The sequence below is a fragment of the Helobdella robusta genome (assembly GCF_000326865.2).
Source record: "Helobdella robusta unplaced genomic scaffold HELROscaffold_29, whole genome shotgun sequence".
NCBI lineage: Eukaryota > Metazoa > Annelida > Clitellata > Rhynchobdellida > Glossiphoniidae > Helobdella > Helobdella robusta.
In genome coordinates, this window is record NW_008704475.1 from 1,153,408 (window position 1) to 1,178,579 (window position 25,172).

Consider the following 25,172-nt stretch of genomic DNA (forward strand, 5'->3'; position numbering starts at 1 on the left):
TTATTTATTCTTTCTTTTATTTTATGATTGTAAATCTTTTTGTCCACTTATTTCAATCAATCAATCAATCTTCGTTTAGCATCCAGAGACCCAGTTCCCCGAGGCAGGTCTTTGCCATCAATTTTTTGCGCTAAATTAGGCGATCAGTTGTATCCATTTCATTTAAATTTAGAGCTTTCATGTCTTGCTCGATTGTTTGCGACCAGGACTTCTTTGGACGGCCTTTGGGACGTGTGCCAGGTACTTCAACATTTGCAAAAGAAGTTATGGCACTGTTTCCACTTCGTTTGACATGACCAAACCCCCGCAGACAGTGTTGCCGGCATTCCTTCTTTATATCATCTAAACCAGCACGACGCAGGATTTCGGTAGATTTGATGTGGTTCTTCAGACTAATTCGTTGCATCCATCGGAGCATTTTCATATCGGTTCGTTGAAGTTGTTATTTCAGTTTGGTTGTCATTGGCCATGTTTCTGCCCCGGACGTATCACAGATTTTGATCGTAGTGGTAGTGGAATGTCACGCCACATCAATATAGAGGCAAGGAGATGCCATTTATTCCAGGCTGCGTGCTCGAACGGCAGCTTCAGCTGTTCCAGTACAATCCAGAACATCTCCTAGATATTGAAACGATTTGACCTACTCTACCTTAATGGCTTCAAAAACATTGCTATTTCGAATTTGAATTAGAAATTGTCTACTTATTTATGACTACTATACTGTTGACTGTTCAATAGCTACCTCAGTTATATCAACAATAACACAATTTCTGACCAACGGAGGACTGCGGCGAAAGAGTTGTAATTTTGAGTTGAGCTTTGAATTATTGGCTATCGTGTGACATCTAGCTAATTTTTGTGTTTAGCGGTTAATTAAGAGTTTCTATTACTGTTGGCAGTCAAATAGACTTTTAAACAAGTCTGTGTTTGAAGCAGTTGTGTTTATCTATCAGAAATCAGTTAATATACGATAGATTGAGTAATTTGACGATAGTGCAGGATACAAAAATATGGACTTCATTCACGTTCATAGTTTTTAGAAACATTCCTTAATTGCTGAATCAATTAGATGTCTAAATTAAAGTCCAAGCGGCTCAGCTATGTCCATGGTTTGATTTGAGTACATCTTTAGTGATTCTACAGAATAACATAAAGGTTTTGCTTAGGCTCCTATATCAAAATTATTGAATAAACACATGAAGATGTGGTGAGATAAGTAGAAAACATACTTTTATAAAGTTATGTTCTGCTAAACAAAGTTGCTTGAAAACGTGCAGAATAAATTGGCAGATATATTAATACTCATAATAATTAATCATTTTGTTTGGTCCTAGGATTATAACTGATATTGTTTTTCCTGTTTTTGTTTTAAATAATAGTCCTGTTAAAAGAGTTTTCTCATATAAATTTTAGGCGTTATTATTTCCTCTAATTTGTCCTGGTTACCCCATATTAAACACATTTCATCAAAATTATCTAAAAATCTAGGTCTTATATATCGTTTGAGATTTAAGTTTTTTAAATTTGTTTTGTTCACACTATATCATTCCTTTGTTTTGCCCTATGTCATCTACTGTATCTCTGGGGTTCTGCTCCAAAATCTAACATTCGCATTTTGACCTTGGCTCAAAACTTTTTTCTTCGTATTTTATTTCCTATATGCAAACTTGATCATTTTAGCGAATTTACTTAACATAAATCAATTGTATACTTTTCATTTACTACTCTCATTCTTTAAAATTTTTAAACTAGGCTACTGTCAATCTCTTTTTCTTGAACTTATTCCATTTTTAAATGCTAGACGTGATTGTTTTCGTACAAATCCCGACTTTTACCTTTTAACTCCTAGGTCCAACTTTTTTATTCACTCTACTTTATCATTATTGATGCGTTTATGGGATTCTTTACCTGTAAGTGTAAAAACTTTTTCTTATAGTACTTTTAAGTCTTCCATTTTTAAGCTTATTATGTCTGGTCATTTGGAGTAGATATAAAATGATAACCTTTCTGAGGAATTGATTGATATAATTTGTGATTATAAAGTGAATCAGCTCATTATATTAGTTTTTTAATAGATGGTTTCAAATTATTTATTATGATAAATATGACAAACTTATGGCAGTTCAAATGATGGTTTTCAAACATCCGTTGTACAAGAATCTCTCACTGAATTAGCAAAACAGGTTTACTGAAAATTATTATTTTATATCACATTATAAAGGTTAAAAGGTTACTCTCTCTCTTTTGCGTTTGCTTCATAGGTTTCAACGACAAACACACACAGCGTACATGAATACGCGTGCAAATCACGCATCATACATATTGCATATGATAGGCGGGGGGGATCTCTTTGTATTCGAACCCAGTCATTGCAATAGCAAGACCTGGCCCCTTTAACCATTGAGTATGCTTAATATTTTTTAAATGGACGGGCTCTATTTTTAATGTTTAAAAATTTAGTTTTATCACTGACATGAAAAATGATAACTATTTTTCTTCAACATGAATTTTATGCATTGATCGCAGATAAGTTATAAAGATTAACAAAAGTTTTTTTTTGTTGTCCCACAAACATTTTTGGTTTGCTATATAATGAAATGGGTTTTAAAAAACATGTAATGCTGTGCTCTTTTAAACGTGAGGATAACTGAAAAATCACAGTTTATGTATTTATAGGCCTGTGTATCATCGAAAATTACAAAATTGAAAGTCAGACCGCAAAAGTCATATTTTATTAAAAAGCTGTTCAAAAAATTAACATCTTACTGCAAAAATGTTCTCTACTTATATTGACTGCATATATAATACATTGATAAAGAAATAAATATCCCTATTTATAAATACTATTTCAAGTTATAGGTGCTCAAATAAATAAAATAACAGAAAAATTTAATCAATAAATTTTAAAATGCCTATAATGTCGCATCGAACAATTTGCAGGTGTGAATGAGATTTTGATGTTTCCACATTTATTAATTTACCATTAATTGCACTGATGTATCAAACTTTAGCAGTGTATGCACATTTACATTAGGTTGGCATAATTTAATGTAACACATTTTAATGGATTTTTATAAAATCACGCCATTAGTGGTAGTTAAGAAAGTTATGGTATTTTTTCTAGACATTGGCGTTATCGGTGTCGAACAGTATCGACGTTTGTTAATTGAGAATTCAGTACCGATGCATCGGTATCCGTAAATTCCCGATGTATTGGTATTTAAAGACATCGGTAATTTACCGATGTATGGATATTTGCCGTAACAAATAAAATTATCTTTGCTTCAAATCATAGTTATGCGGTCATGGATTTTATAAAATATTACGAAATTTGAATATTTTTGTTTTGTTATTATTAAATAAATAAAACAACAAATGTTCATGGGTTTACTGTAAATTAATTTATTTTTTAATGTTAGTTATCCATTTATTTATTTTTTGTTTCAAACAATCATCTTTATTTTATTTGAATAATTATTTTTATTATCTACGCTGTTTTTTTAATTATTCATACTCATTTCAGTGTCATTTCATTTTTTATTATTTCTATATTTTCTTGCATGTTGTTACATTTTTTCTTGTTTGACAAATTGAATTTTAAAGAATAAAATTAAATGAAGTGATTTTTTTAAATAAAAGCACTCTTATTACTACGCTGGAAAGTGAGATAGTCAAATTTAATTAAATTGATTAATTTATTTTAAAAAACAAAATAGGAAGCGGCTGTGATTAAAAAAATTTCTGAATTGAGAAAGAATGGTCTATGGTCTATGAAAAGGATGGCAAAGTCTTATGAACCAACAAATGCTAAAGTTCATTGGGATTATGTATTAGAAGAAATGCAGTGGCTCGCTAATGATTTTGCTCAAGAACGCAAGTTGAAAAGATCCGCCGCTAAAAAGGTGTTACGCATTTTTTTGGCATTCAAGTTATTTAGTTATTATTCATTCATTGTTTGTTTTTTCGTTTGTTTGCTTGTTCATTTGTTCGTTTATTCACTGGTTAAACCTTTTACAGAAGCGCAAAAAATTAGCTAAATACTTGTAACAGCACCCCATATGTTATTCATTACAATTCCAACTAATCACTGACTAAATTTCATTTTAGGAAGACTGTCATGTTAGAAATATTGATTGTGTCTCTTGACAGCATCTCTGATTACATGAATAATGAACTTCATTGGCTATCGGTGGAAGATTAAAATAGTTTTCATGGTAAAATTACTGTCTAACTGGAGACGCACCGGCCTACTTGAAAGAGATGCTAAACTCAGTTTCGTATGTTCGTAAAGGAAATAGACAGAGATCGGCAAAACACGGAGACCTTGTTTGCCCTCCGTTTAAAACATCTCATTTTGGTGCGAGAAGGTTTCCTGTTACAGCAGTGAAGATTTGGAACTCATTGCCGCTTGACCTAAAAGTTGATACTAACATCAATCGGGAGGTGTTTAGAAGCTGGTTGAAACATCATTTTTTCAACAAAATGAAGCACAATGAAGCACAATACAAATCTATAATACAATACAATACGTATTTTCATAAAAAACAGTATATACAGTGCTAATCCCATTTGCATTAATTTTGTTCAAGATGCCATGGATGAACATTGCGTTCTACGTGTTTCTTAATGCTGAAGACGCCGACATTGCACTCATTATGGTGACCGTTGCGTTAAACAGCCTTTTCTAGAATTTACATATTCATTAGCGGACGGAGGCTATATTTTTATTTTATGACATATTTTTCTTTAACCATTCGGAATTTATCTAGCAAGGGCACAGTTTTTGTCTGGCACGCAAGGTGCTTGCGCTTGACTTTGGCGGATCGCAATTCAACCAACTTTCAACTTTTTTTTGACCCGCTGTTATACCATTATCTACAACGTCCTCATTGCCGTTGCCCATCCCTCACTAATTCCTCCACCAGCAAAATAATTATACCACCATATACAATAGCGACTGCGGTTATCAGTAACCATCTCATCAGGCAACATCTACCACATAACCCATCAATCAATTTATACAGCAGAATTGCAAGCAGTCAATTTGGCATTAGAGCATTTGAAAAATGAAAATAATAAAAATTATATCGTAATCATAGTTACTTATTCTTTATGAAGGTATCACGGCTTGTGACGAAGTTCTTCCAAGACATCCAACAGAAAGATATGAGGGCAGAGAAAGAAGATACACAGAAGTTAAAGAAGATTGCTTCCAATATTAGTAAAAGTGTTAAGGAATTTTGGAGCAATATTGAAAAAGTGTGTAGCTAATTATAGTTTAAATCGTTTTTTTTCACTACATAATTTTTTTTCTGGATAAAGTAATATACTAATGCAAACATTCAAAAAACGGATATTTTGCTATATAATTATATTTTTTTAAACTATAATTATTACTTTTGGCTTTGCATTACATTAAAGTTATTCAATTTTACAATTAATTGTTTATGTATTTTTTTGATTTCAATAGTTTATGTTAATATATTTTTGAATGATCAGCTAAAATTCATTTATTGATGGCTTGTTTGATTTTGTTTAGGTTGTGATATACAAACAGCAAAGTCGTGTTGATGAAAAAAGAAAAAAAGCTTTAGATCAGCATTTAAAATTTATAGTCGACCAAACTGAAAAATATTCCACTTGGTTGTCGGAAGGCCTGCTTAACAGCTCTCAGGTTTCACAAGAATCTGATGTGAGGTTGCAATCTTCTACTGAAGAGCTCAGTAGAAAAGGTTTCTAGTTTGAATGAAATCATTTATTTTTAATTTGCTTTCCAAGTTGCAACCATAACTTCATAAAAAGTTATGCTCTAACGTTGAACTTTAAACGAGCATTTTATTCTTTAATATTTAAGTGAATTTCATTTTGTCACAATCCAGTTGAACTTGATGCCATTAAAAAATGCATTGACAGGTAGTGTTGACCGGTTAAATGAAACAGATTCCAGGGAGATTGAAGAGAAATCCTCAAATGAATTTTCAACTGAAAAATTGCTTCACACTGTTAGTTTATTTATAATGCAAATTTACATCAACAACTTAATGGTCTGATTGAAATCATGGCATGTTGCTTTTAATCCAAAATATTAAAATTTAACTGTCAACTAAAATTTATATATAGACTTTTGATTTGTGCCATGTTAGCTGCATGTTATCTGCAATAATTAATTTGAATTGTAAGTTGAATATCAGTGTTGATTTTTTATTAACAATTATAATCAGGTATTTGTTGGGAGGGTTTTAAAATTTCGTAGTATTACAATCACCGTATGGTTATTATCTGTTCACAAATATAATTCTCAAATTAGGTAATTTTTAAAATCGAAATAGGCCTTATCTGCATGTTGAATTCAGATAACAACAGTTCCATTAAATTTTCATAATGAACTTGGATAATTTTATTTTTAACAAATTGAACAATTAATGCCAACAATTCGGAAAAATTCATACATTATTGTATAAAATATGGTTTCCTTACAATATATTGGATAATTCTATTTTCCAAAAATTCAATATATTTATATATATATATACAGCGGCGAAATTCCTGAAGATCTATCCAAGTCAATATTTATTGCATTGCCTAAAAAACGTAATGCAACCAAATTTGAACTACATTGAACAATCAACAATCTTACAAAACTTCTCTTGAGAATTCTAATAATGAGAGCACGGAGCAAAATCAGATCTGAAATTTCATATATGTCCAATGTGGTTTTATTGAAGATTGTGGCGTAAGAAACGTCATCTTTGTGCTACAAATGATCAGTGAACGAGCGATTGAAATGAAGAAAGACTTGTTTATATGTTTTGTCGATTACTCCAAAGTTTTTGATAGCATGAAACACGTGGAGCATATGGAAATATTAGAAAGTTTGGACATTAATGGTAAAGATATGGGAGTCATCAAAAACCTCTGCTGGAAGTAAAGAGCAGTGATGAAAGTTGGTAACAAGATGGCTAGTTTTGTCGAAATAAAGAAAGGTGTTAGGAAAGGCTGTGTATTATTCTTTCCAGATTTGTACAATCTCTATAGTGAAATTATCATGAGAAAGATAGAAGATCTACCTGGAATATCGGAATATCCACTGGAGGCGTGAATATTAACAATGTAAAATATGCTGATAATACAGCTTTTATAGCGGATTCAATGGAAAAACTGCAATCAATTGTTTCTAAACTGGTTTTTGAAAGTGAAAGAAAAGTATTGCAAATTAACTTCAACAAAACAGAGTTATCAATCGCTCCGATCTGCTCCATAATCATTAATGGTAAACAGGTGAAACAAGTCAACAGCTTCAATTATCTCGAAAGTCTGATTACCTCAGGTTGTAAATTTAATGTGGATATCAAACGAAAGATAGCTATGGCGAAAGATGAATATTCTAAAATTTAAAACATCCTAACCAACAGTAAAACTAGAATATCAACAAAATTAATACTGTTGGAGTGTTACATTTTCCCTGTGCTCACATACGGCATTCTGAGCTCTGGACAATTTCTAAAGAAATGGTAAAAAGGATTAATTCTGCTGAGACGCGGTTTTTTAGAAGAAATATGAAAGATAGTTGGACCCCATACCTTCAATGAATATGTATAAACACAGTTCGGTTATAATAAAGAAGAAATTACTACAAATAATCCGACGAGGGCAGGTAAAGTTTTTTAGTCACATCATTTGGAAGTTAGGAATGGAAAATCTAACAACTACTGGAAAGGTTACAGGGAAAAGAGATCGTGGTCAACAACGAATAACATTCGTGAAGTTCTTGTGTCACTTGTTGAATATCACCACATTTCAACTGCTACAAAGTCTTAAAGATCTGGTTTTGTGGAGATCGATGGTCGCCAATGTCCTGAAAGGATGAGGCACTACTTTAAACAATTTTAATCAATAACAGGATGTTTTGCTTTCTAGAAATTAATAATATAATAAACAAAGAATATTCAAAAAAGATTTTACTCTAAGGTTGTTGACCTGACAAAGCACACGCAATGTTATCTCATATGATGAAAGATGCGAAGAAACACCATCGTACCATCATTGTCATACTGCTCGCATTTGGGTAGTCAGCCACAGCCCCCTTTACCCCCATCACATCCCATCTCAGATAACTCAACTAATTAACTCAATTACTCTTGAAATTCAATCTAAGGCCATTGATGTATGATATCAAATGGTAATGCTACAAGCACTAATCCTTGAGGAACTCCACTTAGAACATCTACACAGTATGACACTAGTCTCTCATTATCACCCTATTTTCTATTGTTTAATAGTTTATCTTTAACACCAAGGCTTTTTAATGTATACATAATTGTTAATGTGGGACAAAATCTAAAGCGTCAGAAAATCAAGAAATGTTATATTTATAGCTATCTTATGTTCCCTTGCTTTTGTTATTAAATCAAATATTTCTAACAAATTAGTACGGCAATTTTTTTGATTTGCAAAACCATGCTTTTCTCTGAGATAATTAATTTTTGCTTGTTTGGATGGTTTCATAGTGTGTCTCCAATTATGCCATTCATTGTTTTGCAAACTATAGATGCTAGAGACTGGTCTTTGTGAGCGGATTTGATCAGGCAGGAACCAACCTCATGATTACTCAACTTTATTGTTATCATTAACCTCATTACACTTTATTCCATCATCAGGCTACCATCGACTCAGATGCTGAAAGTTATTCACCTTCCAGTGAAGATGATGAGGACGACGATGAAACCATTTTAGAGCAAGAAAAGATAGAAAAAAACATCAACTACGATGATGAGCTATTATGTCTTGAAAAAGAAGGTATAATCTTGATAAAATTTTATTTCCAGATTATTGTTTTTATGAAAACATGATTTTATCAAAATTTATTGTTAAAAACAGAAAACAACAGTTTAAAGATGAAAAACTTTTTATTACACCTATTTTTTTCACAAAAAGACATTTAACTAAAAACCATCTAATGTTATTATTTTTCTCATTTCTGAATAAATTATTTATATTCTTTCTAAAATTATAATATTTAAATTGACAACTCTAATAAATCTTTATGATTTGTTTGCCTGTCATGTTTATATAAAAATTTTGTTTTCCAGGCAACTTACCTATAGAAGAGTTATACAAAATGTATTACAGAGATGAAGAGACTGACAAAAGTGAGCTGATTTAAAATATGAATTTATTAATTTTTTCTCTGATAATTTATTTAAATTTATTTATAAAACTACTATACGTTATGGATAATTAGATTAGGAGTTGTTTCCAAACGGAATACTATTATTTTCACAGACAGGTTTGATGACGGTCTTGATGACAAAACAGAAAAGTTGAAAAGAGGTGATATTAAAGGCAAACAACCAGAAGATGGAGATATACAAATTGAGCAAGTCAATGAGAATAATGCGAATGACGCTGACACAAATTGTTCTAAAAGTTTGGAGGAAAACATATCGAGCATTACTGCACAGGCTCTGAGTTTGCAACCTACAGGCTACACTTTAGAAACTGCACATGTGAGTTTTAACTTTTGGATGGCCACACTGAATTTTATAATGTAGTATTATTTGAATACAACATCTGGTTATTATATTTATTAAAAGTTGCTGACAAATTTTATTTATGTTTTTTGAATATTTTAACCTAATAAACAATATAAAATATTTCCTAAAAAGGTTAAAACGCCAGTATCATTCCTGCTAAAGCATAATTTAAGAGAATATCAACATGTTGGATTGGACTGGTTAGCCACCATGTATGAGCAAAAACTGAATGGCATATTAGCTGATGAGATGGGACTTGGCAAAACAATCCAGACTATTGCATTATTGAGTGAGATTATTTGTGGCATTTCTTTTGTTTACTGATTTTAACAGTGGTGTATATGCATTTTAGAAAGTCATTAAAATTTTAGGAATATAAAGTTACTATTTTCCAGTAATGAAATGTCATGAAGTTTTATTGAAATGTCTATCATGGAAAATGTTTACGATGCCAGGAAAAATTTTGCTGTTTTGTAACAATTTATTTACCAGCTCTTTTACTTGCTTATCGAACAATAATATATATATTATATTCGTTTGTGTACGTTTATGTATGTATGAGATCCGTTGAGTAATTATTCGCAATTGAAGCGTTTAATGTTTTAGATTAGTTTGAAAATGTCTATACTTTCCAAATTTTTTTTTACATTTTTCAAAAATGAAAAAAAATGCAATTTTTTGAGCACTGGCTGGAAATTGACAAGTACCAAAAGTTTCTCGTCTTTGGTTCTGACAATGACGTCGATATCGATAATTCTTATCAAAATATTAATTACTATAACTTTACTCTCACTAGGGCTACTTTTTGACACGAATACTCTTTGTGTTATAGGCGTACTTTTATATAAGTTTTTGACGCTTGTTTTTCAACTTCAAACGAATCTGTTGACAAGTGATTTTTGCAATATTTTCTATCTCTGTTGTATAGCAAAGTAATCTTTCTGATTCTTTGTTTTGCCATCTGATGATATCCATGGGTACAGTCTTCTTGGATGTTGTCTAAACCATGTATTCATCAACCATATACATACCAAAATTTCATAGGAGCTTGGTGCAGATTTTGACCAAATTACCATGGTTGTTATTGGTTAAGGCATGAATTCATGTTCCTTGGTATTTATGCATTCAGACTTGTACTTTGGTATTATTACTATCAATCAATCAATCAATCAATCAATCAATCAATCAATCAATCAATCAATCAATCAATCAATCAATCAATCAATCAATCAATCAATCAATCAATCATCTTTTAGCGTCCAGAGACCCAGTTCTCCTGAGGTAGGACGTTGTTTTCTTTGCCATAAATTTTTTGCGCTAAATTAGGCGATCAGTTGTATCCATTTCATTTAAATTTAGAGCTTTTTTGTCTTGCTCGATTGTTTGCGACTAGGACTTCTTTGGACGATTTTTGGGACGTGTGCCAGGTACTTCAACATCTGCAAGAAAAGTTATGGCACTGTTTCCACTTCGTTTGACATGACCAAACCACCTCAGACGGTGTTGCCGGCATTCGTCCTTTATTTCATCTAAACCAGCACGACGCAGGATTTTGATAGATTTGATGTGGTCCTTCAGACTAATTTGTTGCATTTATCGGAGCATTTTCATATCGGTTCGTTGAAGTTGTTGTTCCAGTTTGGTTGTCATTGGCTATGTTTCTGCACCATATAACAACACCGGACGTATCACAGATTTATAAAGTCTTGATCGTGGTGGTAGTGGGATGTCACGCCGCATTGCATTGCTTGTATGCAGCTTTCTTTTCAGCTATTTCATTTTGTACGCTGCCACCACAACGTGTCTCGTTCATGCTGGCGTTTTGTACCAGTTTTCCCTCAAACTGTAGTTGCAACGTTTATCAAAACGGTTTTGTATGTATTCCAATCTGTACTGAATTGCGACTGGTAGTCTAACTGTGTTGCGACAATTTGTTGAAATTTTTCTCGATGGATATTACTTTTCAGCTTCCACGTTTTGGTTTTCCGAGGCATTTGTTTAGATTTATGTTTTGACAGTTTGACAACCAGGTCTGCCACAAGGAGTCTATTTTGAGCGACACATGATTCGCCAGATATAACTTTGACATTTCTGAATAGCCTTCGGTGCTTTTGCTTGACAGCGAAGAAATCATTTTGCGTGGCTGATGGTCCACTTTTATATGTTATGAGGTGTTCCAACCTCTTTTTAAAATATGTGTTCAGTAAACAAAACCCGTGACTTTCAGCAAACTCAAGGATGCGGTTGCCATCTTCATTCCGTTCTCCACAGCCAAAACCGCCAAGCACGTTATCAAAACCATCTGTTTTCTCTCCAACGTGGCCATTGAGATCGCCTCCAATCAGGATTGCTTCAGATTTTGGTATTGTTGAGATGGTGTCAGAGAATGCAGCCCAGAAGTCATTTTTCATCTCTTTTGATTCTTTTGTCTGTGGTGCGTAAGCAGAAAAAATACTCATTGTTTGCTTTTCTAGGTGAATCTTGATCCACATGAGACCTGAGTTAATCCTTTTAATATCCATACTTCTTGGGTTAGCGGTTCTTTGACAAAAATTCCAACACCATTTTTGGCCGTTTTTTGACCAGAATAGTTTATATTTTTCTTTGTCTGAATTTATATGACAGGCACCATTCGATTTCCATCGGGTCTCCTGAAGGCAGCAGATGTCAATCCTTCCACGCTCGAGCATTTCTGCGATTTCCGTGCTGTGGCCAGTCAGTGATCCGACATTGAGCGTTCCAAGAGTACCATAGAGGGGCCATCCTGAATTTTTCAACAACATCCCTCCGCTATTGCATACTTCCCAGGAATTCTTAGGACCCCTTGAACACTTTAGGCCCGTTGGGGACTAAGGGTCGTTTTTTTTTGTGGTGGCATGGAATAAATTTTGGGGAAACTTTTTACATCCGGGCACCCATCCTGACGACAACCACCAGTTATAAGCAGTGAGCCTTGCCTTTTGCTCAAAAGCACGCAAGGCAGCGTGGATGCAGTTTTATGTCATGCCCAGGACTATGTTTTTTGTGATGGCATGGAATAAATTTTGGGGAATCTTTTTACATCCGGACACCCATCCTGACGACAACCACCAGTTATAAGCGGTGGGCCTAGTCTTTTGCTCAAAAGCACGCAAGGCAGCGTGGATGCAGTTTTATGTCATGCCCAGCACTATACCTTAGTATTATTACTCTCATAACTTATTAGCTTGATATCACATTTGTTTGAATATGTTGTAGTTATATAAGAACTTATCAATCAATCAATCTTCGTTTTGCGTCCAAAGACCAGGTTCCTCGAGGTAGGACGTATATAAGAACTTATACAAAATTTTAATACTTCAATAACAAGATCATCTAAGAGTTGTTGAAAATGTAAATTTGAAAACTAATTCAGGTTTTTTAGCCACGGAGAAATGTATATGGGGGCCCCATTTGATTGTTGTTCCTACTTCTGTTATGCTTAACTGGGAGATGGAATTCAAGAAATGGTGTCCTGGCTTCAAAATATTAACTTATTACGGCTCGCTTAAAGAACGCAAGCTCAAAAGACAGGTAACCAAAGAAATTTTGTATCTATTGATTTTGTCTGATGCTGAATTGATTATATTATATCATAGGGATGGACAAAAACCAATGCATTTCATGTCTGCATAACTTCCTATAAATTGGTAATACAGGACCACCAAGCATTTCGAAGAAAAAAATGGAAATACTTTATATTGGATGAAGTAAGATTTTCCTAGTTAAACCAGATGTCTACAATTTTACTATTTGATTATATTATATTATTAGTGTATTTGATTATATTATATTATATTATATGTTATTATCTATTAGTAAACGAGGGTCTTTGAAAATTTTCATAAATAAACTTCAATCAATCAATCAATCAATCAATCAATCAATCAATCAATCAATCAATCAATCCTCGTTTAAAGTCTCCATCCGTTATGGGTCGGATTTTTTTATTCCTTTTATTAGTTTCTGTCTCCAAGCCGATCTATTCATTGCGTCTGTCTCCTTGAGACTAAGTGCCTTCAAGTCCTTCTGTGTGGTCTGTGTCCAGGACTTTTTTGGGTGACCTCTTGGGCGGGTGCCAGGCACCTGGTGCTTAGTAACGGAATTTATTGTATCGTTTTCGCTTCGCTTCACAGGACCAAATCATCGTAGGCGATGACGACGACATGCATCCTTCAACGTGCACAATCCCGATCGGTTCAGGATGTCGGTTGTATGGATATGGTTCCTTAGATCAACATGCTGCATCCAACGAATTATCTTCATGTCAGTTCGGTGAAGCTGCTGTTCTAGTTTTGTTGTCATCGGCCACGTCTTTGCACTATACATCAGAAAAGAACATATAGCTGTGTTGTATAGTTCTGAGTGCAGCGGTATATGAATGCCACCCCGCATCAGTACCGAGGCAAGAAGGTGCCATCTGCTCCACGCTGCACGAATGCGTCCACGAACGGCGGCATCAGCTGTTCCAGTACAATCCAGCATATCTCCCAAATACTAGGGATGCACCGAAGTTCGGCCCCGGTTCCGGCCAATATCCGGCTTTTTTTCAAATCCGACCGAATCCGGCCCCGGCCGGATTTGGTGGCCGGATTTAGGGTCGGATTTAAGCGTCTATCGGCATTTAAAAATGTTATAAATAGAAAAAAAATTTCATTGAATTCAATTAATTTTATGTCAATGGGTTAAAAGCTAAGCACATACTAACAACATCACAAATTTTGAAATGAGCTGGACAATTTTCTTTGTGCTATAACATGGGTTATGCATAAATTATAAGCTGATCTTTGTGTAAAAGAACTTGTGCGCGTGTTTATACTATATAGTTGTATATGACGGATCATAAAGCTACATATTATATATATATATGTATATATATATATATATATATATATATATATATATATATACATAATCGCATTATTTAAGAATATGGTATGTTAAAGGTTAGGCTAGGCATACATGACACATAACAACAACATCACTAATTGTGTGGTGAGCTGGACAATTTTCTTTGTGCTATAACATGGATTATGCATACATTATAAGCTGATCTTTGTGTAAAATAACTTGTGCACGTGCATACATGACACATAATATTAACATCACTAATTGTGAGATGAGCTGGACAATTTTCTTTATGCTATAACATGGGTTATGCATAAATTAAGCTGATCTTTGTGTACAGAATTTGGCGTATCACACAGCTTATTCATATATTTGAATTAATTAACTATTTGCTTGGTGTTATTTTTTGATGTTCAACACGTAGATAACCGTAAATGTGAGTATTTTTTCTAACGTATGTAAAATGGTAACTAAAATCCGGCCCCGACTCCGGCCCCGGCCGGATTTGAAAAACCTGAATCCGGTGCATCCCTACCAAATACTGAAATGAAGTAACAGTTTCGATTCCGGTAATCGTATCATTATCTGGGCTCCGTTGTCGCGGGTTGATGCAGGTGGGTCACACGAAATTAGTCACTTTCCTCAGTGAGCCGGTAATTCTCGAGCATTGTCTGTGACACCACTACTGACATCGTAGGCATTTGATCGAGTTGCTTCCAACTCAGCTGTGATGCCCTAAATAGGTCCTTCCACCGGAAGTGCATTAAGGTCCATCTCAATAGGGCTTGTTTCATTCAATAACTGATCGAAGTAATCCTTCCAGTGATCCTTCACTTCGTTCTGCAAGGCTATTATGTTCTGGCTTTATTGTTCTTTATGCATGTAGCATCAACTATATCCTTTTTCAGTCTTTTGGCCTGATTTGCTATTCGGTAGAGTGACCGAATTTGTTCGCTTTTACTTCCAGACAGCCATACCTTGCATTGATTTGCACGAGCTATCGCAACCTGGCATTTCGCTTCTGTGTTTTTTGATCAGTATGTCTTTCGATCTTTATCAGTCTTCGTCTTCTGCCATTGTTTGAAAGCTGCTTTCCTACTGGCAATAGCATTTTGCACCGTCTCGTTCCACCACCAAGTTTCGCGGTTATGCTGGCGTTTTGGTCCAGATTTTCCACATACAGCTATCGCAGCGTTCACTAGGGTGTCCTGAAAAGATTTCAAGGTTATGTCTACCTTCTCCAGACGATCCAGCTGTGCCGATACCAACTCCTCGAATTTTTCCCTGAACATGGGGTTCTTCAGTTTCCATGTCTTTATTCTAGTTAGGCATTCGATTAATCACAGAGCGTGATCGTTCCATAATCATATCGGCCACCAGCAGTCGATGTAGAGAGATGCATGCTTCGCCTGGAATAGCTTTTGTATTCCTGAATAGTCGTGTCGCCTCTGTTGTTGTCTGGTGACAATAAAATCAAATTCTGTGCATGACATCCCGCTTTTATATGTGATCAAATGTTCTGCCCCCTTCTTGAAATAAGTGTTCAAGTGCTCATGGCTTTCAGCAAATTCCAGAATCCGTATACCATCTTCGTTTTGAGACCCGTAGCCCTCCATGGACACCGAAATAAATATACTTCTAGAATTTTTAAAAGAGAAAACGTTTTGATCACCTACATGTCCATCTAAAGTGGCGGGTAAACTTACAAAGGCACAGAGAAGATTCTGTTGAATCGAATCTGCTCAGATAAAAATATAGAAAAATAATATAATTTTAAAATTATAATTTCGAAAAATATATGTGATAAAAATTGATAATGTCAGATTGAGTCTTAAAGCATTACGTGTTTATGAGAATCTGTTTCATTTAGTCTCTACATTGACTGTAAAAAAACATTAATCAATAGTTATTAGGACTTTTGGAAATTTACATTTAACATTATTGTGAAGTATACACCCTCCGAAGTTACTCGTCAAAAGAAAACTTTAGCCCTCAACTTTTAAGAATGCCCTCAACTTTTAAGAATGTTGAATGTAAATGATAACAGCCCATCCCATAATATTTTTAGTTCATTCAAGGAACAATGATGTCACCTACTCGAGTACCTTTAACGCCAAAAAGATTTTTTAAAGTTTGACTCAAAATATCATGATTAACACAGTAGAAAGCTGCACTTCCATCCAGAGGTGCCAAAACTGACAAATTTAGAATCCTAAATGTGAAGAAATAAATTGTGGAATTTACTTATTGACCAACATTTTTGTTCAAAAATTATGAATATTGGTCAAGAATGTAAACAGTATTGTGAATAAGCTCACTGCTTTAAAATAAATTATTGAAAACAAAAAACTTTACGTTTTTAGCTCTTTAAGAAAGTCGACATTTTTATTATTTCTTATCACCGAACGTTGAAACCAGTTTAGGGCGATTTCTAACCTTGCCTCCATATCAAAAACAAATGCATGGCTTGTTGCTAGTCAGCTTCTCAGATGTTTGAATAAAAACGCACTTTTATAAGTTACAATCGAGATTTCGCCTTCATCGTTCGACAGAAACTGCGTTATTTTAAGTATAATCAAATATCTGTGAATCAGTCGATTAACATAATGTAGTCCTGTTTGCCCATTTTGATGTAAGCATAGCATTTCTGACTTCATGAAGAATTAACCTCCGTTTAAGACATCTCATTTGTTGCAAGGATATTTTTGGTTGCAGCAGCCAAGACATTGACACTAGATTTAAAATTAATACTAACATCAATCGTTAAGTGTCCAGAAGCCGCTTCAAACGTCATTTTTTCAATAAAACGAAGCACAATTAGTGCCTCTAAAAATTCTGAGTCACTCTGCAAGTCTACGACACATTACAATATATGAGTATACATATAAACACGCGTAGATATATACGATTATTACTCACCATTGCCTATTTCATATTGTGATGATGATTTTTAAATTTTTACTGTTTATTTTTTTTATCCTATCCTAATTTTCTTAGAGTTAAAATATGTTTTGTTGTATTTTTTGAATATTTCAATATGGGTTTTTTTTTGTTATGCAGTTCATGCCACGTAAAATGAGTTGTATTTTCAGCTTTTCAAGGAGTTAATATTCATTTGAGTGTTTTTTTCGATTTTGCTGTTATTATTGAAGCTTTTATATAGTTTATAGGAATGTATAGTCACAAGACTTGTTATTAAAGTCATAGTGTATTTACCTGTTTTGTTTGCTAAACAGACATTGAAAAATTTTTGCGTAAACTTTAAACTATGTATAACAACAATAGCAGGTAAAATCACAAAAAACGCAAGCTAGGCTCTAGTTGTAATAAAGAAGGAATTAATGTGCTATGCGTTTGCTGTGGGGTGTCCTTCAAGCTGAGCATGTCCAAAGAAACAATGGCATCAATTAAATCATTCAACAAAGTTAAGCTTTTTTGTATTATATCTGTTGGTTCATCACCTGTTGAAAAAAATGTCATCAAAAAATTGAATCCAACAGCTTGGTAATAAATTGAATGATTTGATCAGAGGCATTAATCAGCAGATTGACGCTGTTATGACATCATTGACGAAGTTGATACTAAACTTTAAAAATTGGTAGTTTAGAGTTGAAACTATGCGACGAAATGTCAATTCTGAAGAACAAGATGTCCTTTTTAGATGTGGTCAGATCTGAGGTTGAAAGAAGTGAGCAAGCTATAGACGATGAACGTCAATAATGTTCAAAAAACGCTGAACTTGAAGTTGTTCAGGTTGAGGGAAGACGTTGATGAAGGTAACTAGGTCCACAAAATAATTAAACTTATCTTATGATAATCGCGTAAATTTTTTGGTTGCCAAGAAACACTCAACCATTTACTATTGATATGTGATATGATGAACATATTGATTATAATCGGTTTTAAGGACTTAGTAATGAAATAGTCAATGCTAGTTAAGGTTCTAAATATAGCAAATATAGCACCCATAGCCTTTTACTATTTTTGTTTCAGAATATTTTCCATTCATTTAGTCAATCGGTTAATTTAGTTATCCTCGTTTCTAAGTCAGTAAATCATTTCAAAATAATTCAGTTAATTTATATGAAATAATTTTCAGGCTCACAATATAAAGAACTTTAAATCACAACGCTGGCAGACACTTTTAAACTTCCACAGTCAACGAAGGTTGTTGTTGACCGGAACGCCATTACAAAATAATTTGATGGAACTTTGGTCTCTCATGCACTTTCTCATGCCTCACGTTTTTCAGTCTCATTCTGAATTCAAAGAATGGTTCTCTAACCCTCTGACGGGAATGATTGAAGGAAGCAAAGAATACAATGATAATCTCATCAGAAGGCTTCATAAGGTTTCTCCAGATCAATTTTTTATAAAATATTTTATTTTTAGCCTATGTTTCATTCAACCTTTTAATATTTATCAAGTTAAAGTTATGCTGATTGATTTGTTAGTAAATTTCTCGTGTTTTGAGATCAATACATTTATGCTTTGTGTTTTAAACAGTTTCATAATCACTTTATACAACTTTATAAAGTTTGATTTAACTCATTTTTTATTTAATAAATTTACTTTATATCATTTGATTTTTTAAATTTTTTTCCTTTTTTCCTTCGATTTTATTTACGGTTAACGGTTCTAAATCTAAATAATTTGGTGCTATACTCAGAAGCGATGTTGTGAAAATAAAAAAAGATGCTGGTCATTTAGTAAAACACCTGAAAGAAAAACGAACAAAGAAACACGTTAAAGATTACTAAAATTAAAGAAAGAAATGTCCTTAGAGAAACCAGAAAAATTTAAGATTGGTGGACAGACCATATGAAAGAACTATTTATGGTTAGAAAAAATGATAAAAACACTTTTATAAATGAATATGGCTAATGAAAAAGAGAAAGTAAAAATGAAATAACTAAAAAGAAATAAAAAAAGCGTTAAAAACAAGATCTCATCTGAATTGTTAAATACAGGGGACAGTAAAATTGTAGTAATTACCGATTAACAGCATTAACTTTTTACATGTTTAAGTTTGGGAAAAATGTAGAGAACAATTGAGTGAAGGGCAAGCCGATTTCAGAAAAGATAAAAGTACAATTCGACAAATTCGGATATTAAGATCATTGATGTAAAATTCCAAAGGTAGTGGACAAACCATCATAGGTTTAAAAAAGCGTTTGACTCAGTTTGACATGATGGATTGTGGGCAACTTTAAAAGGTATGAGTATCAGAAAAACTGGTCTAAGTTATAGAGAGACTTTATGAAGATTTAAAAATGTAAGAATTGGTGCGGAACTGGGAAATTGGGTCAAAGAAGGATATGGAAGCCGACAAAGTGAATTATTATAAACACTACTGTTCACAGCATTAATGGAAAGTCTAATAAAAAAAAATAGAAACATCATTAATGGGCTGAATGGATATTAAGATTTTCAATGAATCTAAAGTTAAGTAACAAAATTCATCCCGTGTAAATGGTTTGCAAAAACTGATTGTGTAAATCAGCAAGAATAAAGACGCCATTATCATCAACGATTCCGTAAAAGATAAAGGGATAATTTAAGAGGACTAATTGATTGATTTGTTTATTATTAAAATTTAAGTCCTGGTTATGACATTAAACTGACCCTCACTGCCTTGTGAGTGATGTGGAAAGCTCATATGGAAAGGTTGATGAATGAAGAGAATGAGTGGGATGGAGATGTGGAATCCGCGGTCACACACGGACCTATAGAGAAGGTGATGATGGAGAAAGTAGAGAAAGCAGTTAGAGAAATGAAACTAGGTAAGGCGACAGGGGTTTCGGAAGTGGCGGCAGAACATATAAAAACGAGTGGGGTGATAGGAATTGAAATTATTATGAGAATTGCTAACAGTATGTTTGATGATAAAGGTATACCTGAGGATTGGCGACACAGTGTGTTGGTGCCGTTGTATAAAGCCAAAGGAGATATGAGAGATTGTGGGTCATATAGGGGTGTGAAATTGCTAGAGCACGGAATGAAGGTAGTGGAGAGGGTGCATGAGAGGAGGTTGAGAAATATGGTGACAGTTAATGAAATGCAGTGTGGGTTTATGCCTGGTAGGGGAACGGTGGATGCGTTGGTCATGGTGAGAATGTTGCAGGAGAATTATAGAAAGAAGAAACGAAGATTGTACATATGTTTTGTGGATCTAGAAAAGGCTTTTGATCGAGTACCGAGGAAGGTCATTGAATGGGCGTTGAGGAAGAATGAGAGACTTGTTAAAGCTGTGATGCAGCCGTATGAAGGGGCAAAGACAAAGGTGAGGGTTGGAAGGGGGATGTCGGACGCTTTTAGTGTTAAGGTAGGAGTGCATCAAAGATCAGTGTTATCACCGTTTCTGTTTGCAATTGTGATGGATGTTGTGTGTGGAAACATAATGGAGGGGTTGTTATTTGAAATTTTGTATGCAGATGATTTAGTCTTGATGGCTGATAGCATGGAAGAATTGCAGTTAAAATTTGACAGATGGAAAAGTGTTATTGAAAAGAAAGGGTTAAAAGTTAATATTGGTAAGACGAAGGTAATGGTGAGTGGGGAAGGTGGGGAGCGAGTGATAAGTAAAATAGACCCCTGTGGGGTATGTGACAGGAGAGTGAAGGCTAACTCGGTATTGTGTATAGGATGTCAGAAATGGGTGCATAAGAGATGTAGTGGTGTGAGGGGGGCACTGAAAAAGGTGGAAGGCACGTTCAAATGTAAGAAATGTGTTCATGGTGTGATTAATAGGACGGACGCAAGGACGGGGTTAAGTGGTGGTATTGAAAGAGTGGAAAGCTTTGTTTACTTAGGGGATAAGCTGAACGCGGATAGAGGATGTTTGAGCGCAGTTACGGCTAGAGTTCGTGTGGGATGGATGAAATTTAGGGAACTGGGTGGGGTATTGTGTGGAAAGAAATGGTCAGTGAAGATGAAAGGGAGGGTATATAAAGCATGTGTGAGAGCAGCGATGGTATATGGTGGTGAAACTTGGATGTTGAGGAGAGAGGAAGAAAGTGTACTGCAGAGGGCTGAAAGAGCTATGGTGAGGATGATGTATGGGGTTAAAGTGAAGGATAGGAGGAGTAGTACAGAGCTGATGCCGATGATGGGACTGAATGAGGACAGTGTGACATTGATAAGGAGATCGAGATTGCGGTGGTATGGACATGTGTTGAGAAGAGATGAAAGGGTCGGGATTAGGCGAGCGTTGGAGTTCGAGGTTGAAGGTCGAGGAAGGGGTCGTCCGCGATTGGGATGGAGAGAGCAGGTGGAGAAGAACAGGGTGAAAGCGGGGTTGCGTGATACTGAGGCGAGTGACAGATGTGGATGGCGTCGAGGGGTATTTCGGTTTCATCATAGGTAGCCAAACGGCAACCCCCGATCTCGGGGAAAATGTCGTCTAAACGTGTGTTGTTGTTGTTGTTTATTATTAAAATTTGTTACAAACTTTATTCTGCTCATGCCCCAAAAATTTTGTTTGAAATTAGAGTAATAATTTAATTTACTATTGACCTGATGGCTTTAATTGACTTTAAAGTTTTTTTTATGTCCTTGTGAACAAACTCTAAAATGATCGTAGCGTTTCACCAAATTCCATCCGTGGTTGTTCTGCTTCAGACCTCTGTCTGAAGATTCAGGCGCAGTTGGAGCAAGTTCGCTACTGCGATCGGGTTATGCCAGAGATCCATTGTTGTAAAACATGTCGGCTGCTGGAACAGTTGAATAGATGGGAAACATCATCTTACGGAAAGCATCTTGCATTCTGGGAGTAGATGTTGTTCCGATGCTATGTTGTGGCAACCGGTTATCACCCGGATGGCAGCATTCTGGGTTCGTTGTAATCTGTTAAAGAAGCAATCGGATGTCAGTGGAAACCAAACGGCTGGCATATTCTATTATCGAACGGCCAATGGCCTTGTAAGTTTGCAGCAGGGTTTCTTTGTCCTGGCCAAAGGTGGTTCCACTGAGCGCTTTGAGGATTTGTTGTGTTTTGTGGCTTTAAATGCTGGCAATTTATGATGTTGCAAGAGTGACAGCATCGTGTGTAATGTGAGGTCCAAAATTTCAGACTATGTTCGAGTGGAAGAAGTTGGTTGTTGATTTTAACTTGAAAATGAAGGTGATATTAAGATGTGTGTGAAATAATTGTTGATTCAGTGATAGATAATTCCAAACTGTGATGGCTGAAGAAGTTGTATAGCTACGGCAGGTGGTCATTAAGGCTCTGAATCAAAACATTTGCTATCGGTCCTTTAGTGTAGATGGTGAATTCGTCGGCATATGAGATTATTTTTATGTTTAGCTGAGTAACAGGGACTTTGGAGACATAAGTTGAACAGCGAAGGGAACAAAACTGATACTCCGGTGCGTATGATGCGTTGTTTGGAGTACTGTTGTCTCAATTTTGTTATGGCGGAACGGCCATGCAGATAATATCGAACCAATGACCTTGGGAGCGTTGATGTAAGCAGATCTTCGACACTGTTTGCAATCGGACTCTGCTCTCAGATCTGCTTAATCAGCCATGTTTGTAGTTAACTTATTAATAATCAGTTTATAAAGCACCAAAACGGGCAAATAAGTGCCTTTAGATTAATAATAACTTGCATCATGTATAATTAAACCTTTAAAAACAGTATTACTGTAGGGTTTTGAAGTTTAGAAGTTTGATGTTTTTTAGAAGTTGTATGTAAATTTTTTACAACAGGTGTTGCGACCTTTCCTTTTGCGAAGGTTAAAACAAGACGTAGAAAAGCAAATGCCAAAGAAATATGAACATGTTATTATTTGCAGACTCGCCAAACATCAGAGATATCTCTATGACGATTTCATGTCTCAAACCAAGTGTGTCATTAGGAAATTTTAATGTGCTAGCACTTTAGTTTAAGCCCTATAAAAATTCATTCTCTTGTTTAAAATTTTTGTTTATCACTTTTTTAAAAACTTAAATTCATATGATTATTATTTATTAACTTCATATGGAATGAAATTTTATGATAATTAATTTATTTGTCACATTTACACTTTTAACGAATTTGAAAAGATATTTAATATTAAAACCGTTATTTCTCTATGAAATGGATTGTTAAAAACTGTTGTGCGCCAGAACCAAAGAAACTTTAGCTAGTGGACACTTCATGAGTGTTATCAACATACTGATGCAATTAAGAAAGGTTTGCAACCATCCAAACTTGTTTGATCCTCGACCTATTGTATCACCGTATCACATGGAAGGACTGGTTTATTTTGTACCAAGGCTAATCTTTTCCACGTCTTTTATAGTTGGTTTCATTTTTATTATTTTACAAACATTTTTTTAAACTCACCTTAAAAGATTTTAAAATTGTTTTTTTTTGTCGTATTTTGATGATTATTTTATTTTATTTGTCAGCATTCTCCAGGGATGAACTAGGTTTTTAATTTATACTAAAACTAAGTTTAAAGTAAAAACTAAAAAATCAACTAAAGGTTAATCTCCGAATTCAAAAGTTAGATAAACTAAACTAAAAAAAATAATTAAACTTCAACAACTTTTTCTAATTTTTTTTTGTCTAAGCATGCATAGATTTATGGAATTGACAAAAATTTAGCATTTTATCTTAGACATATAAAATTCTGCAAACATGATAGAAGAGTTTTAGGTATTCAATGAACAGATTTGAAGGATTATCCAGTTAAGGAAGAGTATGATGGCGACACACTTGTTGTTAGCATAATATCGATAGTTCTTTGAACAGGTATATTTATAAAAAGACATTCGATGTCCAAAGAAGCCGTATGTCTAGTATTGTTTGTTGTTGTCATGAAGAATTTTGGTAGTTAAACAAATGTGCGAATCGGCTGCAGTTGAAAATGCGTAAAAATATTTAGTTAATCATTTTTGTTGGTAACCACATATATTGTTTTAATCAAACTAAGTTTATTCGCCTAAATTTTTTTTTAGTTAAATGTTGACCTTCAATTAAATATTTTAGTTTATCTAAAGCTTGCAACTTTTTAGTCTACAAGCAGAAGCTTATTACTGGTTTTTTGTGTTTTTTTTCTATCAGCACAATTAACTTGCATTAATCTATGTGAATATTGCACCAGGTACACATTGCATCAATTTTTTCAATCTGAATTTAAAGTTTAACCTCTAACGGATTTACATATATAACAAAATTTCGGCAAATTTTGTTGAATTATTTTCTCATTTATTTTAATCTTGTCATGAATAACATTAAATTTTGTAGAATCATGTCCCAAAGGAGTTCTTCCCAGGTTTGGCCTCACTTGATGTTCAAATGCTCAACTATGAATGTCACTATGTATCAAAATTTCACACTCGTTTCAATGAATTTATTAATGGATTCAGCCAAGAAAAATTTCTCACAGTTTGTATTTGGCTATTGAATTTTTTTCAAAAAATCTTGATGTCAAAGAATTTTTAGTTTAAATTCTTTCAAATTCGGTTTATTGTATAATTAATTAATTAAATATATAATTAGTTAATTTATTAAATGTTTAATTAATTAATTAATAGTTGCAAGAAAACATAAAATGCAGTGCTCTGGAAGGGTCACAACTTTCTAAAGAAGAATATCTTGTAAGTAAAGTTACATTTTTACAAATACACATCAATAACAACACACTGTCTTCAGTCATTCCTCTGTATTATAAAACTCAGATGCACAACAAATGCAAAGTAAATGAATCCTAACTTAAAATAATCGTTTGCAACACAACTTAGCTCATCACGTACTATAACATCAACAAAACATGACAGCCTAT

General features: G+C 34.1%; 1 protein-coding gene across 1 annotated transcript; it reads left to right on the forward strand.

The window, feature by feature from the left end:
* Positions 1 to 3,716: 3,716 nt before the first annotated feature.
* On the forward strand, positions 3,717 to 23,722 carry HELRODRAFT_81004 (hypothetical protein; the record flags this gene model as incomplete). The annotated part of the gene is made up of 15 exons (XM_009020813.1): positions 3,717 to 3,902; positions 5,119 to 5,259; positions 5,540 to 5,732; positions 5,914 to 6,002; positions 7,718 to 7,830; positions 8,074 to 8,164; positions 8,658 to 8,796; positions 9,090 to 9,149; positions 9,250 to 9,506; positions 9,666 to 9,822; positions 12,928 to 13,085; positions 13,151 to 13,261; positions 18,499 to 18,750; positions 23,110 to 23,246; positions 23,509 to 23,722. Coding segments are annotated over 15 exons (2,298 nt in total), but the record flags the coding sequence as incomplete, so codon positions are not given.
* Between the last annotated feature and the right edge of the window lie 1,450 nt (positions 23,723 to 25,172).